The 20479-nt window shown below is 37.4% G+C and overlaps 1 protein-coding gene across 14 annotated transcripts in view; it reads left to right on the top strand.

The window, feature by feature from the left end:
• The window catches only part of HYCC2 (hyccin PI4KA lipid kinase complex subunit 2), an 84092-nt gene that overhangs the window by 40473 nt on the left and 23140 nt on the right, over nucleotides 1–20479 (top strand). For all 14 annotated transcript variants that reach the window (XM_026492193.4, XM_026492197.4, XM_048214565.2 and 11 more), the window contains 4 exons: nucleotides 859–1038; nucleotides 5068–5148; nucleotides 6737–6852; nucleotides 17577–17672. In XM_026492193.4, the coding sequence (XP_026347978.1) occupies nucleotides 859–1038; nucleotides 5068–5148; nucleotides 6737–6852; nucleotides 17577–17672 (473 nt within the window). The remainder of the gene's footprint in view (nucleotides 1–858; nucleotides 1039–5067; nucleotides 5149–6736; nucleotides 6853–17576; nucleotides 17673–20479) is intronic.

The raw sequence follows: 20479 nt of genomic DNA, 5'->3' as shown, positions 1-20479 counted from the left end.
TTTTTTTAAAAGCTAGTTTTAAATTTTAAACATTATTTTATAGTTTCCTGTCAGTGTTTTATTTGCATTTTAAAATCATACCCAGTTTTGTGTAGACTGCAGTTATTTCAACAAAAACATTCTAGATTTGCAGTACATGATTAGGAAAAAGGGAGAGGTTTATTTAAACTGCTCATTTTCAGTTTTCAAGGTGATGAAGATCCTCATAAGTCATATTGTGGGATATCATATGAAAAATTAAATACTGAAAAAGCTATTTCTGTATATTTGCCTCCTTTTCAAAAATCTTTCAAATAAATGTAATTAGAATTTAAGTCAGTCTTAAAACATTAAAGTAATCCATTTGTTTTACTTGTATGTATTTAAAATATTAGCTAGCATTTTGGATGTCCAAATATTATATATTGCAAAATCCCTTTCTCGATTTTATTTAAATCATAGTCTAAGTTGAGATTTAAAGGTTATTTCCAACAAGAGCGTTTGAAGTTATTTTCTTCCAATATGGAATATCCTCCAAATGGAGGATAGTAAGAGCTAGTAATAATAGAAAAGGAAACTTACTAAATACAAATGTAGTCCATTGGTTAAAGAATTATCTAATAAATTTAATGATACAGTGTATTGAAAAATATGTTGATATCATATGAGTACAAAATTCTTATAGTTAGTAAATTGGTCAGTTTAATATGTAGGCTGTACATAGAGATTAACGTTTGGGTCACATTTATTAAAAAATGCAAAAATTAATATCGAGAAAATATTTTTAAAAATATTATAAAAGTGTATATACATTAAAAAAAAAAACACAGTGACAGCCAAAAGAATGGAAATAGCTAATGCACTTTATTTTCCTTTTAGCTTCTGGAGCCTGTCTGCCACCAGCTGTTTGAGCTCTATCGTAGCTCTGAAGTTCGACTTAAGAGGTTCACACTGCAGTTCTTGCCAGAATTGATGTGGGTTTATTTACGGCTTACAGTTAGCCGAGACAGACAGAGTAATGGTTGTATTGAAGCTCTTCTGTTAGGAATTTATAATTTGGTAAGTTGAAAATGATAGTTTGGGAAATTTTTAAGTATCTTTTATTTAAAGTCTTCTGAGGTAATACTTAATACTTAGCGGCACCTGGGTGGCTCAGTCGGTTGAGCATCTGACTCTTGATTTTGGCTCAGGTCATCTCAGGGTCATGACGTCAAGCCCCACGTCAGGCTCCACACTTAGTATGGAGCCTGCTTAGGATTCTCTCCCTCTCTCTTCCCCCCAACTCATATACATGCACTCTCTGTCTCTCTTAAAACAACAGCAACAACAAAAGAATAGTCATAAAAAAATAAATTGAAACTGGGGCGCCTGGGTGGCGCAGTCGTTAAGCGTCTGCCTTTGGCTCAGGGCGTGATCCCAGCATTCTGGGATCGAGCCCCACATAAGGCTCTTCCACTGGAAGCCTGCTTTTTCCTCTCCCACTCCCTCTGCTTGTGTTCCCTCTCTCGCTGGCTGTCTCTGTCAAATAAATAAATAAAATCTTTAAAAAAAAATAAATTGAAAGGTCTACTGAATAATTTATTTAAATTAATATAATTGAGTATATAGAGAGGCTTAATAAGTAATTACTGATAGTGGCATTTTTTAAAGTAGGTGAAACTATTATTGATAGTATTGTTAATATTTGTGAGTTATCTTTAAGTTACTTTATTTGACCAATGTTTATGAATGCACTGCATTTAAAATTTTTGAAATTATTTTTAATAATCATTTGATAATATATGTTTTTGATACTGTACTGTTTGAAACTTTTTTCTCAGAGATTCTTAGTACCTTAAACATTATTCTGGTTTTTTTCCCCACAGTGTCCAGTTAGAACATTGGTATTGAGATTCCTGCTCTTTGAAGTCTTATGTTCTCTGTATTCAGTACTCATGGTAAACAAGCAGTCCGCATAATAAAATTAAGTTTAATAGTTGAGAGGTACTAAAATACCTCACAAAACTTTTGAATCTCATAGTAAATAAATATTCTTCTGTACCACTGCTCACTCCTCAGTATTACCCCTTAAAAAATCATTAGAAAACATTCCCATCACTGGAATGTATATCTGAAGAAAGTAGTATGGCCTTTGGAATCACTTGGATTTTGTTTAAAACCAGGCCTAGCCATTTGTTGACTGCTTTAAATTTGGGCAAGCTACTTAATACCTTGACTTCAGTTGCCTCATCTGTAAAACAGAAATAAAACATTGTTAGTAGAATTAAAAACAATTAGGAGCATCTGCATGTTGCCTGAGGTGTTTAATGAATGTCATTAGCAGTAGTAGTAGTATCAAAATTAAGGGTGAGTTTTATTTTATATGAAAAACTGGTGTAGGTATAAAATTCTATTACTAACTTGCCTGATTGTTTTTTCTTTTAAACCAGGAAATTTAGGGACACCTGGGTGGCTCAGTTGTTAAGCGTCTACCTTCAGCTCAGGTCATGATCCCGGGGTCCTGGGATCAAGTCCTGTATTGGGCTTCCTGGTCATTAGGAGGCCTGCTTCTCCCTCTCCTATTTCCCCTGCTTGTGTTCCATCTCTCTCCCTCTCTCTCAAATAAATAAATAAATAAAATCTTTTTAAAAAAATAAATAAAGCAGGACATTTGTTTCATATATTACTCTCTCCTCTAGTATTTAGCACAGTCACTTAATAGATATTTGTTGATTTAATAATTGAATTTAGTGTTTTAGATTATGTTGAAAATTAAGCTATCTTTTAATTTAATAAAATTCAGTAGTGGGACAAATGAAGCAAAGTATTTTTATAGCAGAATACTGACAAGTTCTTGACAGTGCTTGTTGGTGCTATGGTTTAATTATTTTTTAGCATCTCAGAAATAGGTACTATGAAGTAAGTGCTCAATTATGTGTCAGAAATGTAACCTCAGGCTTCTTTCTTCTAATTCCCTTTCTATCTGTGTTCTCTCTTCTCTGTGGCTCTCAATTTTTCTTACTGCTCTAGGTTTCTTGCATATATTTATTTCTCTCCCCGCCCCCCCAAAACTTCTCCCTTGCTTCACATAGCCCCAGGGGAAATTTTATATTGCCCTCAGGTTAAACAAATTTCAGAACATCCTTCTTCAGAGATACACACAAATACAAGTAAAAGTTATTTGGTTTAATTTGAAATTTAGTAATAAAAATTTAAGTTTTATTGCCTAACTTAAATTAGGTCCATCCATTTTACTGTAAACTTTTTCTGAGGAGTAATGGTCCAAATGTGGTAGTAACTAGTTTGACTATAAAGTAGTAAAATGACTTCCCTAAGGAGTTTTTAAACCCATTTTCCTGCCAAAATTAGAGGTATCGTCATTGTTCACATGTAATTGGTACTCTCCTGTGACATACTAAACTCAGAAATGAGCCCTATAGGGAAGTTCTTTTGGGTTTGTGTTTTGTTGACGATAGTTGTTTTTATTGTTGTTTCTTCCTTTTGTGCTGTGTAACTACTCAGTCTCTCTCTAAGCTTCCTTCTAGGTCTACTGAGGGGGGGCAGCCTTCTTTCTCTGGGTTTTATGCTAGTTATATATACTAATATGAGTTGTAAAAGAAACAGACTAAAATGAGGCAGTGGAGAAAAGGAGTGATGCCAGAGGAGCATTTCACCCCTCTATTTGCTAGCATCTATAGTCAGATTTTTACTAATACTTGTAGAACACTGGTGGTGCCAGAGACTGTAGAACTTAAGGACACCATTGTCCTTTTCATTGAGAGATAAAATGCCTTTTTTTTTTTTTAAGATTTTATTTATTTGAGAGAGAGAGAGAGAGAGGAGGGAGAATGGCAGGCAGAGGGGGAAGCAGGCTCCCTGCTGAGCAAGGAGCCTGATGCGGGACTTGATCCCAGGACCCTGCGATCATGACCTGAGCCAAAGGCAGACACTTAACTGACTGAGCCACCCAGGGATCCCAGATAAAATGATTTTAAAAGAAAACACGAGAATTTTCTTACAGTTCAATAGAAGTTACCTAAATATGAACTTAATCACAGGGACTAATATTCATTATGTTAATATGTAACTTAATTCAGGTCATTAGTCTTTTGCTAAATAATTGTGACAGTTTCTTTTAGTCGAGATTCATCCTGTGTTAAAATATTGTGTTTTTCTTATTAATAAGTGTATTTCTTGGCTAAAACATATAATCTGTTTTGACTCAGATCTAATCACTTGTAATCTCCCTGTCCTGTCTGTATATTTAACATGAAAATTGGTTTGTCTGCCTGCTTCATGTCTTTGCTGTCACATTGCATTTGATTTAGCTGTAGTATTGTGCTCCATATCTCTCAAAGGGTAACTCAACTACTAAACTGTGCAAATTTGGTTAGAAAAGATACACTAGGGTAGAAATATTCTTTTTTTTTTTTTAAGGTTTTATTTGTCAGAGAGAGAGTAGGCACAAATAGGGGGAGCAGCAGGCAGAAGGAGAAGCAGCCTCCCCGATGAGCAAGGAGCCTGATGTGGGACCTGATTATGACCTGAGCCGAAGGCAGACGCTTAACTGACTGAGCCACCCAGGCACCCCAAGCCTGAATATTTTTATACTAGGTTTGATGAAGAGTGGAAAGTTGTGGGAAAGTATGATAGGACTTAAAGGGAATGAGCTAAGGGTAAAATTGGGAGAAAATAAGGCCTATTTGTTTGGATTCCTCTTAAAGTTTCTCGGTTTTCAGAGAAAAGGATATAAAAGTCTTTCTTCTGGGGGATACCTCTTAAATGAGGGTTTTTTTTTTTTTAAGATTTTATTTATTTATTTGAGACAGAGAGGACAAGGGTGGAAGGGCAATGGGAGAGGGAGAAGCAGGCTGCCCGCTGAGCTGGGAGCCGGATGCAGGGCTCAATACCAGGACCCTGGGATCTGTGACTGAGCCAAAGGCAGATGCTTAACCAACTGAGCCACCCAGGCATCCTTATTCTTTATATATTACTATTTCTAAAAGTTTTCCTCAGTTGCCAATGATATATTTGGTAAATTAAGAAAAATTATTTCTTACAATATAGTCCTTTGATTATTTATCTTTATATATTATTTTTTAACTATAGGAAATTGCTGATAAAGATGGAAACAATAAAGTTCTATCTTTTACTATCCCTTCCTTATCCAAGCCTTCAATATACCATGAGGTAAGTAAGATTAGAAAGGTAGAATTATTTAAGATTATATTGAGTAAGAGATGAAAGTTAGTTTCTTACCAGAGATAAATGCTCCTAAGACATCTTTATTGATTGCTTCTTAAAAGTAGATGCTTGTAACTAGTGATGTAAAACTAAGTTCTTACCAAGAGAGGCAGAAAATAATGGAAAATTTTCCTCTAGTTCTTGTTTCTTTCTTTCTTTCTTATTTCTCCACCACTATCATTTTCAGTCTTTTTTTATTAGTCTTTTATGAATTCTTAAAAATATTCTTTCATTTTTTTAAAGTCTTCCAGAATTAGAAATTTGTGTTAGATTAACTTTTTATTATTTTTAAGGAAAATGTCTACTTAGAAGGATTTTAACACTGTAATTCTTTCAATTTAAAGAAGTCTATAATTGATGCATTGTAGCTATTCATTAACATTATGCTTCTGGGTTTTGCTTATATTTATTTGGTTGAAGAATGTGAGAACACTAATAATCATATAGGTGGAAGACTCCTGTTGAACCGAAATCTCGGATATAACGATATATGTGTATATTTAAGGATATATGTTATGAATCAAGTTTCTCGTCTATAGTGACCTTTAGTAGTATAAGGTGTAAGGAAAGCATTTAAAGAAACTTTACCGGTAGTCGAAAAATTATATTCCATTTTCATATCAACAGACAATATCCAGTTGTCTCAGAGCTCCATGCAGCTATTTATTTTCTTAATTAATTCCCCTGGGACTTCGTTTTGTATTGGAAATAGAATGCCTCCAATAGAATGGGCTCGTTTTAGCATAGAATATTTCTGAGTAATAGATTTTAATTAAGTTCTGTGTATCATGTTATGTAATAAAATGGAGGATAATGAAACATGAATGGATGCTTCTAACTTCAGAAACATGAAATCAGCTATGTCACTATTAAAGAAACATTTGATCATAGTCTTCATAATTGTTTGTGCTACGTAACTCTCTATACCTTTCTTTTTTAAGTTTTTATTTTAATTCCAGCTAATTAGCATACAATGTTATTAATTTGAGGTGTACAGTATAGTGACTCAACAATTCCATACTCCATCTAGTGCTCATCATGACAAGTGTACTCCTTAATCCCCATCACCCATTTAACCTATGCACCTTTCTTTTTCATTATAGAATGGGATTAATTAGAGTATCCACCTACCTGAGGTTAGACGAACTGCAAAATTAAAATGTTCAGTCTCAAAACTGCTGTGTGTTCTGGGGTACAAACAAATTAAGATTGATGTATTTGAAAAAATAAAAAATAATGAAAGTGGTGCATTTGTAACCTTTAGTCTTTCCAGCAACTTTTCTTATTCTGTGTCCTAAATATGGATTCTTTCTGTAATCTTTCAAAAAATAAAGCAGTATATTTTCAGTTTTATGTATTAAATATAATTTCCAAAAAGAGCTATGGAATGTATGTAATTGAAAAACGGAAAGGGTTTTGAACGAGAAGAATGGCCTTAATGTGAAAACAAAATTAAATATCCTTATATGATACAAATTTTTACTTCATTTTAGAGATACTGTGTCTCTAAAAGATACTTTATCTTTTTTTGTAGCCCTCAACAATCGGATCCATGGCTTTGACAGAAGGGGCATTGTGTCAGCATGATCTCATCAGGGTTGTTTATAGTGATCTTCATCCTCAAAGGGAAACATTCACTGCACAAAACCGGTAATGGTCAAAACTGTAAAGAGTAATAATTATTAATTTGTGCTTAATTGTTAACTATAATTGCTTTGGTTCAAGTTTAATGAGAGAAGAGGCAAAAGGTTTAAGATGTCATACTAGTGAAATACATTATAGTGGTTAAATACCTGTCCATCTAACGCGTGGTACTGTGTGTAAGTCATCTTGTAATGTAAAAACTGAAAGTGTGGGCATAAAGTCAGCCAAGCCAAGGTTTGTGTTCCAGTGCTACAACTTAGAAGCTTACCCTCTCAGGCAGTTTATCTACTCTCTACACTTTGCTTTCTTCATTGCAGAATGGATTAATGAGAGTACCTACCTTCCTGAAGTTAGATAAACTGCAAAGTTTGAATGCTGTGGTCCCCAAGACTGCCCTCACATCTGACACGAGCTGCAAGTTTGGCGTAACCACTGTTAGGTTTGATAACTTGCTAGAAGGACTCAGAACTCCCTGAATGAAAGCCGTTAGATTCAGAGTTAAGGTTTATTACGAGGAAGGGATACAGATTACAATCAGCCAAAGGGAGAGATGGATAGGGTAGAATATGGAGGGTTCCAAATGCAAAGCTTCTGTTGTCTTCATCCATGGAGTCAGGAGGCATTACCCTTTCAGCATCAGTGTGTGACAGTATGCAGAGAGTCAGGTTCAGTGTCCAGAGTTTTCACTGGGCTCCATTATTGTAGGTATGACTGATTGATTGATTGCTCACAAGGTTGATCTCAACCTCGCAGTTAGTTGAGGCTGTGTGACCCAAAACCCCACCCTAAATCACATGGTGGTTGTTTGTTTATTTCTTTCTCTCTTTCTTTCAAAGATTTATTTATTTATTTTAGAGAGAGAGAGAAAGCACACTAGCAGGGGGAGGGGCAGAAGGAGAGAGAGAGACTCCTCAAGCAGACTCTTTGCTGAGTACTGGGCTCAATCCTGGGACCTGAGATCATGACCTGAGCCGAAATCAAGAGCTAACCACTCAACTGACTGAGCCACCCAGGCTCCCTGTGGTGATTGTTTCTAGTGTGGCCAGTCTCCACCCTAAACAAAGACACTTCTGTCAGGTATGATACAGGTTACTTCTAGAGCAGGGTCAGAGGCCAGACTTCTTTGGGCGCGGGGTCAAAGGCCAGACTTCTTTACTACATAGACCATGTCCTGGCCTTTGGCCTAGGCTCTTTTAAACAAAAACGATCATGTTTACCTGGGCATCTACTTTCAGTATAGCATTTATATGACAGCCACAGAGACCAATATGATCATTATGAATATGCCCAACATTTGAAGAGCCAGTGTAAGTTAGGAATAGAAACAATTAATTTGTTTTATAAAGCCACTCTATACATATTCATATTTTTTGTACCATTTTGATTGTTTTCTACCCCAACCTACCCCATCATCTACTACTAATTGTACCTTGTGAAAAACTTGAGCAGAAATACTGATCGTAGAAATTAGCTATTGATTAACTAGATCGAGTTTTTCCCTCAAGCCAGTCATTTTCCTAGCATTCATCCTAAGGAGGCTTTAACTCAATTTACCAGTACATCAGTATGAGTATTATAACCTTATCAACCATGCCAGCATATCACAGAATGGCAGTAGGTGTGACCTGAAAAATGCGTCAAAGATACTGGCATATTACTAGAGTCTTACTGAGTCATTAACTATTATTGCAGTTCATTATCATCTCATTGTTACCAAAATGTCTCCTAGAACAATGCCACTCAGGTTTGCAGGCTTCTGTTTGACTTCATCAGGTTTAAAAGCAGGAGTGGCCTCACCAACAAATGGTTTCACCCTTTTAATAAAATCTAGTGGAGGGGTGCCTGGGTAGATCAGTCGGTTAAGCGTCTGCCTTTGGCTCAGGTCATGATCCTAGTGTCCTGGGATCGAGCCCCACATTGGGGTCCCTGCTCAGTAGGGAGTCTGCTTCTTCCTCCTCCTGCTCTGTGCTCTTGCTTGCTCTCTTGCTCTCTCCATCTCAAATAAATTAAAATAAAATCTTTTTTTATAAAAAAAGATTTAATTTATTTATTTAAGAGATAACACAAGTGAGGGGAGGGGCAGAGGGACAAGCAGATTCCCCGCTGAGCAGGGAGCCTGACTTGGGGCTCGATCCCAGGACCCAAGATCATGACCTGAGCCGAAGGCAGACGCTTAACCGACTGAGCCACCCAGGCGCGCCAAGAACTAGTGAGCTCTTGACCATTAGGTGATGCATCTGCACTCAGTGTCAACCACAGTTTTGCCAGATGGGATGAAGGTACCACTCACCCCATCAGGCTCTTGGGAATTAAAGATATAGTTACAATTTCTTGCTTAGAAATCCTCTCCTTCTGGCACCTGCGGTTACAGCCCCAGTCCTAGACCAGTGCTTTAGATCGGAAAAGAAAAGCTGAGTTGTGGGGAAGAAAGATGTATAGTTATACCATCGTGTTAGGAAGAATTGCGTAGTCTTACCAGCATTGTCTACCTACCTCTTCCCACATCCCCAGAAAAGCAGAGAAATCTGTCTAGTGGTGACTGTCGTGTGTAAACCTGCCCTTCGTGCTTCATTCCCGCCCCCTTTTCCCTGTCCCATTTTAGATTAGAGATGTTTCAGTTGCTTGTTCCACTTCTCTGTCATACCATTATGCTGAGGATATCTCCTTCCCCATTGTTAGGCCTTATAAGCTGTGAAGTGTGTTCCTTGCTGTGAAAAAATGTGACTCAGCAGTCCAAATTGGTGCAATATCTTCTGTTCTGGTCCTTTTATAGTACCCTGAACGTTTGACCTACCATCAGATAGGCAAAGTTTAGTGCAGAATAAATGTCTGTTCCTGTCAGGACCCATTTGTAGCCTCCAGGGGCTTACTGGCATCAGTCCAGCTGTGTAGGGCCTTGCCCCAGAGTAATCCGTCCTGTAGCCATCTGCAATCTGTGTCTCTCTTGTTGGCATGAAACAGTTCTTACCAGCATTTTTTTACCTCAGGGTGTAAAAAGTATATGTATAAATTCAGCTCATCTCTGCATCGCTGCAGAACCGCCATGTCCCCTCATTTTGTGGACACAGATGGTTACTTCAAACAAGCACACTGGGATATCTACTTACTGATACCAGTTGCCTTCTGATTCCCCTGATAGGTATAGACATAATCCTACTTTAATGTACTCCTCAAATACCCATGGTGATTTCCATATTGTTATTCCCCCTGCCCTTTAATAGGCCAGTTTTCCCTTGCCCTCCTGTGGGACCATATGTTCAGGCCATTGGCCACTACCCATGGGCTGGTAACAACTCATTGTGGTAAACATGCAGTTAAGTCCACCTACCAGTCTGATTTGTTGAAACCTTCTTCAGAGTGGCAACCTTCCAATTAGGATGTGGTCTATTCATTTTAGAACTGCCATCCATAAATCAGACAGCTCTTTGTTGGTCAGTGTGTGACCATCACTCTGTGTCCAGGTGGCAGTAGAATCTAGCAACTTGTCAGGTAGTGCCAAAGTTCACCCTAGGGAAAATAGAGGCTCTCTGTTGATGAGTACTCTGAGCACCTCTTTGCATTCCCTGGTAGCACTTCTCTGCATATACCATTTCCATTTTATTACGGAATTCTTCTGGCACTGCCTTTGTTTTTCTCACATCACCCAATATGTTATGGGTATTTCAAATTTCAGGATTATTTTATGTTTCTTTGTTACCAGCCCCCGTCTGAAACAAAGCTGTCAGGTATGACATGGGTTACTTCCCAGAAGTTGAGGGCAAAGGCCAGACCCCTCTTTGGGCAAGGCCAAATCCTGTACCGCATATTAACATGCATGGTTATTGTGAGGAATAAATGAAGCGATGTCTGAAACATGCTTAGCACAGTGCCTGGTACATAGTAAATGTTAGTGATACTATTAGTATTGCATAATATGTTTATAGTAAAATAGTACTCTTATCTTGTTGGTTTTAATATCAGAGTTATGGAAGGAATATAGAATCAAGCACATTTCCATGGTCATTGACCTTTGATCAGTGCTTCAGTCTGGAATTCTGATTCTTCTTATGCGTCTTTCCAGTATTACGCGTGTGATAGAAAATGCATTGGCTTTCCTTGCATTCTAACATATCGTTTTGAAATTCAGCTTTAGTGATCATCCCCTATTAGCCAGCAGGCTACTATATAACACTTGGAGAAGGCCTTATCACAACTTAAAGTAACAGCTTAATTTTTTTTCTATGTAGTTACGTTGGTTTACGCAAATCATTTCACAATATAAAATTTATATTAAAAGAGTGGTTCAGGGGCACTTGGGTGGCTCAGTCAGTTAAGTGTCTGCCTTCGGCTCAGGTTGTGATCTCAGGGTCCTGGGATTGAGCTCCCTGCTCAGTGGGGTGTCTGCTTCTCCCTCTGCCTGCTGCTCCCTCTGCTGTACTCTCTCTCTCTCCCTCCCCCCCGCCTCTCCTTCCCTCTGTACCTCCCCTCTTCTCTCCCCGCCCCCTTGTGCTCTGTCTCTGTCATCAATAATCTTTAAAAAAAAAAAAAAAAGAGTGGTTCATAGGAGTGCCTGGGTGCCTCGGTTGAGCATCTGACTCTTGATTTTGGGTCAGGACATGATGTCAGGGTCCTGGGATCGAGCCCTGTGTTGGGCTCCACATTGAACAGGGAGTCTGCTTGAGGATTCTCTCTCTTTCCCTCTCCCTCTACTCTTCCCGCCTCCTCCCCCCACCCCCCGCGCTCGCATGTTCTCTTATCTCTTTCTCAAATAAAATAAATATTTTTTAAAAAAAGAAGAGTGGTTCATAGTACAGTCTGCAGACTGGTTTGCATAAAAATCACCTGGTTACCTGGTTCCCTTTTTGTTTTCTAATTTTCATTTTTAAAAGTGTAACATTATATACTTATAAATTTTAAATAGAACAGAATATAAGTAGATGAAAATAGATGGGAGTACAAAGAGAAAAGTATGTGTCCTCTTCCCTCTAACCACCATTTCCACTGTCAGTAAACAGTTAGCTGTTTTGTTGTGTGTTCTTTCAGAAAATTTTACTGCATGCAAAAGCATATACTCAATCTTAAACATATGCAGGCCCATACACACTGGATTCTGTAACTTTTTTCCATTTAAGAATAAGTCTTAGACTTCTCTAACAGCATATAGAGGTCTCCAAATTCTTTTTTAATGACTATTTAGTATTTCGTTCTATGTATGTACCATCTCTTTTTAGCCAGTGTTAAAGATCTGTAGATCTTTAGCTAGTCTTTAGATCAACTAAATTTTAGGTTGTTTCACTTTTTTGCTAATATAAACAATATTGCAAGGAACTCAGTTTGTTTTACTTATTTTTTGTATATATATTTGCACGGGAGCACCAAAGTTATCCATAAGATAAACTCCTAGCAATGAAATTGCTGAGCTAAAGAATATCTCCTTTCTCACTTTGAGTAAGTATTTCCAAATTGCCCTCCCCTTAACATCTACACCTACTGAATCTCTTACCAGTAGTTTGAGAAGGCCTATTTCCTCATACTAACCCCCAGTATTGGTATTTTCAAATTTTTTAGTCTTTGCCAATCTGATCTTTAAAAATTGATGTTACATTGTTTTACTTGACGTTTCCTTAATTATGGCTGGGGATGAACACCTTTAGTAGATTAATTCACTAGTTATTTTTCCTGACCTGTGAAATGCATATTCATGTCCTGTGTCCATTTTTCATATTGAACTATATATTTTTTCCTAGTGATTTGCAAGAGTTTTTAAAATATTAAGAAAACTGCGCTGTATTTTACACCTTGCACAATTTTACTTAATTATTGGCTTTTAAAATTATTATTATTTTCTTAAAGATTTTATTCATCTTCTCAAGAGCGAGAGAGTGTGCGTGCGGGGGTGTGTGCGCGCAGAAGCAGGGGTGGAAAAGGCAGAGGGAGAAGCAGACTCCCTGCTGGACAGGGAGCCCTATGCAGGACTCAGTCCCAGGATCCTGGAATCATGACCTGAGCCAAAGGCAGATGCTTAACTGACTGAGCCATCCAGGCGCCCCTCAAATTATTTTTAATTGAGATATAATTCACATACCATAAAATTCACCCCCTATCATATAGTGTACAATACAGTGATTTCTAGTATATTTATAAGATTGTGCACTACCACTGTTTAATTCCAGGACATTTTCTTTTCTTTTTTTTTTTTTAAAGATTTTATTTATTTATTCATTCGACAGAGATAGAGACAGCCAGTGAGAGAGGGAACACAAGCAGGGGGAGTGGGAGAGGAAGAAGCAGGCTCATAGCGGAGGAGCCTGATGTGGGACTCGATCCCATAACGCCGGGATCACGCCCTGAGCCGAAGGCAGACGCTTAACCGCTGTGCCACTCAGGCGCCCCTAATTCCAGGACATTTTCATCACACCAAAAAGAAACTCCCCTTTCCTACCCTCCAGCCCCTGGCCACCTATCTTACTTTTCTGTCTGTAGAATTCTGTCTGTTCTAGACTTTTCGTGTAAATGGAATTATACAATATATAGCTTTTTGTGTCTGACTTCTTAGCACATTTTCAGGATTCATTTATGTGGTACTGTGTAGCACTACTTCTTTTGTATGACTGAATAATATTCCATTATAGTTAGGTCATATGAGAATTCAATGCTTAATTTTCTGAGGAACTGTCATAATGTTTTCTAGAGTAAGTGTACCATTATACATTCCCACAAGCAGTATCCATCTTTCTGAGTACAGCCTTCGTACTGGTTGTGAAATGTGGTATCTCACTGTGCTACTGTTTGTCTTTGCTGTATGTTTTAGTTTTTGTCAACTATTCACATATGCACATGCAGATATATGTTTTCAGATTTAAGCATGCATTCGTTCTATACACTTTATGAAGAAAAACTGCGATCTCCAGCTCTTTCCCTCCCCCCTTCCATTTCCCCTTTCCCACATATTATAACAACTTTTAACCAGTGGTTCTCAACCAGGGCATTTCTGCCTTCAGCAAACATTTGGCAATATCCTGAGATTTGTTTGATTGTCACAATTAGGTGTGGGAGGGAGGGCTGCTATAGGCATCTCATGTGTAGAGGTCAGGGATGCTGCTTATCCTGCAATGCTGGGCCAGATCCCCCACAACACTTATCTAGCCCAAAATGCCAATGGTGCTAAGGTTGAGAAATCTTGCTTTTAACTAACTCTTTTAATGTTTACTTCCACATCTTTGAGGAACTTGCTGCTTCTTAATTTTTCAGTCTTGGGCATTATCTAACAAGTTATCCCTACGAAAGATAAAGATTTAGCTCATTATTTCTCTCATTCTCCTGTCCTCTCAGTGTAGCTCTGTTGTAACTGTGGGGAACTCATTTTTCAAATTTGTTATTACTATGAATGACCATGGTTCATTTGAAGCTTCCCTTGTTTGCCTGAGGTTCGTGATTAAAGGATTACTTTTCCTTTCCTGAATATCTTTTTGATTTACTTGGGAGTTCATAATTGTCCTTTTTTCCTTTATTATTTGCTTTATACTTTAACTTCTGTAAATTCTCTGTCAGTTGTCTAAATCTCCTTGTAAGTCTTCATTCATATCAATTTCATTTTCCTACGAAACGGGTTCCTGGAGCCTTTTGACTTTTACTCCAGTCTGGACTGTATTGTCCTCTTTACCTGGTATACACTTTACTATCTTGGGCTTTCCCTTCACTCTTATCCTGGGGTTCCCTTTGTCTTTTTCCTGCATGGATCTGTTTCCTGTACCTATAGCCTCATTCTTTTTTACTAGTATTCTGAAATTCCACTGTGATATTTCTTGGTATAGGCTTATTTCCTCCATTGTGCTGGGCACTAGGTGGACCTTTTTGATTGAGAAACTCATGTCCTTTAGAATGGAAAATTTTCTTGAATTGTTTCTGTTAATTCAGCCTCTCCATTTTATCTGGTCTTTTATTATTTGTCTGTCTTTTATTTATTTGGTCTTTTACTATCTGTCTTCTGGTTGTTTTATAATTTGGATGTTGGAACTCTTGGGGTGGTCCTCTTTTCTCTCCCATCTGTCGTATCTTTTTCCTTTTGCTTTACTTTCTGTGGTATTTTCTCAACTTCATCCACCAGTCTTTTTCTTGAGTTCCTAATTTCTGCTGTTATATTTTATATATCTAGCTTTTCTGGTTTTCTAAGTGTTCTTTTAAAATAGATCCTGGTTGGGTTTTTTTTTTTTTTCCCCTAGAAACAACATCTCTTATATTTTTGAGACTATTAATGATAATTTACTCTGTTTAAAGTTTTTTTTTTTTTTAAGATTTTATTTATTTGACAGAGAGAGAGAGAGAGCACAGCAGGGGGAGCAGCAGGCAGAGGGAGAAGGAGAAGCAGGCTTGCCCTGAGCAGGGAGCCCAACGTGGGGCTCGACCCCAGCATCCTGGGATCATGTCCTGAGCTGAAGGCAGACACTTAATGACTGAGCCACCCAGGCTCCCCTGTTTAAAGTTTTTTTTTTTCCTTTGTATATTTTGTGTTTCCTCCAAATTGTGCCCCCCCTTTTTATATTTCTTTATTTTGATTTCATTTTCATGTTAGTGGAGTTCCTCAGATGTCTGATAATCCTCCCCACCCCCTTATACTAAGGAAGACAAAGGAAAGGAAATAAAATATGAACAGCTCTGACTTTGTGAGTAGGGCTAGTTGACTATGAACTTCACTGAACCATTCAGTTGGAGAACCTCCCAAATCTGTACCTCTTAAGTCTTTCTTCTTAGGGTGGTCAAATTCCCTAGAGAAAACTCTTCTGGTCTCTCAACTAGAGGGCTGGCCTAGCATTCTGGTGGCCAAGAAGGGAAGAAAAGCTTCGAGTTTCAATGTCCAGTAAGAAATACTTAATTTTCCTGTTTTCAGTATGGTATCCCTCCCCTAACCCTCACTCCAAACCACAGTTGTGCTTGGTGGTTCTCAAGTAGAAATCTCTTATCCTTTAAAAAAATAAATCTTCAATAAACCTTACAGCATAAGAAGGAGAAGGGATCTGAAGATGTGACTGCTTCCAAGTCACAATCAGTTAACTTTTTATTTAACTTTCAACTTTCAACTCAGTTTTTAACTTTCTATTTTAAAATAATTTCAGACTTATAAAAAATGTTTCAAAAGTAGTTTCCATATACTCTACCACCTACGGGAAGGTTTTTAGAAGAACAGCTTTCCTGGGTCATGCCCTCATAGATTCTAATTGGGTCAGTCTGGGTTGAGGCACAGGAATATATTATTCCAAAATGCCCTTAAGTAACAGTAACGTGCATCCAGGTTAAGGAACCACTTCCTTAGAGACTGTATAGATTAAGAAATTTTTACTCAGAGGCACCTGGGTGGCTCAGTCGGTTAAGCATATGCCTTGGGCTCAGGTCATGATCTCAGGGTCCTGGGATCAAGCCCCACATCAGGCTCCCTGCTCAGTGGGGAGTCTAATTCTTCCTCTCCCCTCTACCCCTTCCCTCTGCTTGTGTGCACTCACTCTTGCTCTCCCTCTCTCTCTCAAATAAATAAATCCTAAAAAAAAAAAAAAAAATCCCTGGTTTAAAAAAAGAAAGAAAGAATAGAAATCTTTACTCATTAGGGGTGCCTGAGTGGCTCAGCCATTAAGCGTCTGCCTTCAGTTTGCGTCATAATCCCAGGGTCCTGGGATTGAGCCCCGCATCGGGCTCCCTGCTTGTGTTCCCTCTCTCGCTGGCTCTCTCTCTGTCAAATAAATAAATAAAATCTTTAAAAAAAAAAAAAATCTTTACTCATTAAATAAAATCATTTATTCATTCAATAAAAATTTATTGAGCAATTATAATTATTAGACACTGTGCTGGACACTAGAAATAAAGATGATAAGCTAAATGAGTAAAATTGCTTTTATTAAATAGGTAAGACAGAGGTAAAGACAAGGAATTATGATTCCCTTGGATAAATGCTATATTAGAGCTATACAACAAAGGGAACTCTTTCCTTCAGCCAGGAAAATTAAGAACGGTTTTATGTCTAAGTTAAAAATTTGAGCCAGCACTTGAAACCTAAGCCTGAATGGCCCAAGTGAAAAAGTATGTTCTAGTAAGAAAGGGCAGCCTCCAAAAAAGCAAGAAGTTATGAAAAGTTATGATATTCATGGAGTGGTCAGAAGATCGATGTAGTGTGGTGTATGTAATAGGCAGTGGAGGGAAGTAAGGTTGGAGAGGTAGGTTGAGGGTGGATTTTATTTATTTTTTTTAAAGATTTATTTATTTATTTTTGGAGCACAGGGAAAAGGGACAAGGGAGAGAGAACGTCAAGCAGACTCCCCGCTGAACACGGAGCCTGATGTGGGGCTCAAGTTCAGGATCCCAAGACCGTGACCCAAGCCAAAATCAAGTGTTGGATGCCCAACCAACTGAACCATCCAGGCACCCAAAGGGTGGATTTTTAAGGCCTTTTATGCCTTGATGAGTTTGGATTTTATCATTTAGTCAATGGGAACAGTGGGTTAATGTAATAGGGAGTCATCTGTTCAAGCACAATGTTTTATTTTTTGGATGAAGAAAATATAGATGGTAGCAAGGGATGTGACCTTTAATAAGGAAAATGGAAACAGGGAAATCATTGAGCAGGATATCACAGCAATCTGATTGAGAAAGCAGGAAGGTCACTATTAACATACATTCTTGCTATAACTACCCAACAAAAAAAATCATAGTCTTTAGTAGAAATAATTGTTTGTAACCCTTTTCCTTTGTTTTATTTTTTCTAGGTTTGAAGTCCTGAGTTTTCTCATGTTGTGTTATAATTCTGCTATTGTGTATATGCCTGCTTCATCTTACCAGTCTCTTTGTCGGATGGGCTCCAGGTGAGAAGAATAATTATCATTAGCTTTCATATTCATTTATTTGACAAATATTTATTGAGCACATATTCTGTGGCTAGGTGCTGTTCTAATTTGTGGCGATATAGCAGTAAACAAACCTCAGGAAGCTTACATTCCTGTAGGAATCCATACCATCCCTCATGTATCATGACTTTTGAAAATATTTCAGCATTAAAGAAGTATTTTCTAGCTGAACATCAAGATAAGCCAAGATGTCATAAGTTAGGGTGGTTTAGTGATACACCTAATCACTGTCTGTATGCCAGGTTTTAGAAATCACTTCGAGAGCTTTGAATAAATAGTCCTATATGTGGAGAAAGTCTAAAGGAATGTGAATTTTTTCATTTATATATTTTACAAATAACTGTGCTTTGGATAAGATTAACAGAAGTGCCACTTATCTGTATGTCTCATTTGTATTTGTGTATTCTAGTCTTTACTAAATCAGAATTTCTAATAATTTGGACAGAGCTGAGCTGAAATTTAAATGTCCATTATAGAAAAAAAATTCAAGTAATATAAATCAGTTTGGAGCCAGAGTAGCTTTTGCATCACAGAATTTCAATTATAGAAGGAACTCTGAGTTCTTCCTGTCCAACTGATACTGACTTGAGGAAACTGAGCCCCTCAAAAAAGGTTAAATGCTGTATTAGTTTTCTGTTGCCTCATAACAAATTGCCACATACCACGAACTTAGCAGCTCAAATAGCACGCGTGTATTATTTCCACAGTTTCTGTGGGTGAGGAGTCTAGGCATGCGTTAGCTGGGTCCTGTGCTTAGGGTGTTAGAAAGCTGTGGTTAAGATGTTGGCTAGAGGTACAGTTTTATCTGAGGCTCAGTTAAGGTATTATACACTTTTGTTGGCAGAATTTAGTTGTTCTAGTTAGAGGACTGAGGGCTTTAGTTTCTTGTTGGCTGTCTGCTGAAAGCCAGCTTCAGCTCTTTGTCTCCCCAACATAGGCAGCCTACAGCATGGTAGCTTGCTTCTTTAAAGCAGAGAAAGAGTGAGAGACTCCAGCAAGACCTGCAGTACAGTCTTCATATAATCATGTACATGTAGTCATGGAAATCGCATTATCTTTGCCTTATTCTGTTGGTTGGAAGCAAATCACAGGTCCCACCCACACTCACTAGTAGGGGATATACAGGGTATGAATACCAGGACAGAGAGATCGTAGGGATTCATGGCCCCCCCAAGAGACTGTCCACCCACAAATTCTTTGTTCAAGTTCATGCTATTGTGTTCCTGGGAAGAGAGTATGGTCCTATTTATAACAAAACTGTTTTGCTAATTGGGGAAAGGCCAATCTAAATTAGCTATAAGTTTGATTTTATAGATTCTCTTAAAATAGCTATATTATTTTCACTTGCCTTTAATAACATGATTAATGACTAAGAAAATTCTTGTCTCTAACCTGGTTACTGTTAACAAGAGAGTACACTATTTAAGCACTTATTGCCTATCTACAGATAAGTCTATAAGTGACTATTGTTGATTCATTAAAACAAAACCTGCCAAATCTCTAATTTTTGTGGCACTACATGACTTTTTTGAAAATAGATTTTCGTAATAGCAAAAATGATGATAGAGTTTAGTCATCCTCACACTTTTGTTCATATATCCCCTAAAGAATTTTAAAATCTATAAAGCTCTCACACATTATAAGTTCACATTAAAATTTTTCATTTTATCTTAAATAGTTGCAAATGGTATGATTTCTAGTATGTAAATATTGACATAATAAAATAATTGTTAGGTTAGTATTTTAATTGTGTATAATGTAAATACTGACCGTCATCCATATGAAGAATAGATGAACAGGCTTTTATAGTCTGATATTATATTATTTTTCTCCTTGAAATTGATCTTCCCTACCACTTTACTCACATAATTTTAACCTAATGTCAAATTATGCTTACAAGTCTTTTTTTTTTCTTTTTAAGTTGTAGGTTTTATTTTGTATTTTTGGGGTTTTTTGTGGGTATTTTGTTTGGTTTGGTTTGGTTGGTGTTGTTTTTAAGTAGACTCTGCATCCAACGTGGGGCTTGAACTCACAATCCCTAGATCAAGAGTCGCGTGGTCTACTGACTGAGCCAGCCAGATGTCCCTATGCTTACAAGTCTTTTTTTTGATCTCTTAGTTGTCTATCTCTGCTACAAAAGTATATATGTAAATTGAGATTTTAAAAAAAATTTCCAGAGATCATAGTGCACTAAACACTGAAAAATTTCTTTTGGACTCACTTACCATTACAATTATTCTTAACAAATTAATTGATTAAAATAATTTAGGTGCATTACAACTTTTGATAGTTTCAACATAACTTTTCCAGAAGCATCTCTTAATGAGATGAAGACAGAATTGTTCTGGCACTTTAATATAAAAATGGCCTCACAGGGACGCCTGGCTGGCTCAGTCGGTAGAGCGTGCAACTCTTGATCTTGGGGTTGTGAGTTCAAGCACTGTGTTGGGTATAGAGATTGTATAAAAATAAAATCTTAAAAAAAAATGGCCTCATAGACATCAGGTATTTTGAAATGTCCTTTTATTTGTTCTGAGATTTCTGTATCTCCCACTAATTCATCCTGATAAAATTTGGGACGTGTAAAAGTTATACATTTCTTTTCTAAAGAGGGGGAAAGATGACAGATACAGCTATTGAGAAAAGTTGTTGCTTTTATTGATATAGTTCTTTAGAGTGTATGCTTTGTGAGGGCACAGATTTTATTTTTATCTTTTTGTCTGTTCATAACTGTATGCCTAGGCCCAGGACAGTGACTGGCACAT

Source organism: Ursus arctos, unplaced genomic scaffold, assembly GCF_023065955.2.
Source record: "Ursus arctos isolate Adak ecotype North America unplaced genomic scaffold, UrsArc2.0 scaffold_1, whole genome shotgun sequence".
In the NCBI taxonomy this organism is placed as follows: domain Eukaryota; kingdom Metazoa; phylum Chordata; class Mammalia; order Carnivora; family Ursidae; genus Ursus; species Ursus arctos.
This window is presented reverse-complemented; position numbering and strand designations above follow the sequence as displayed.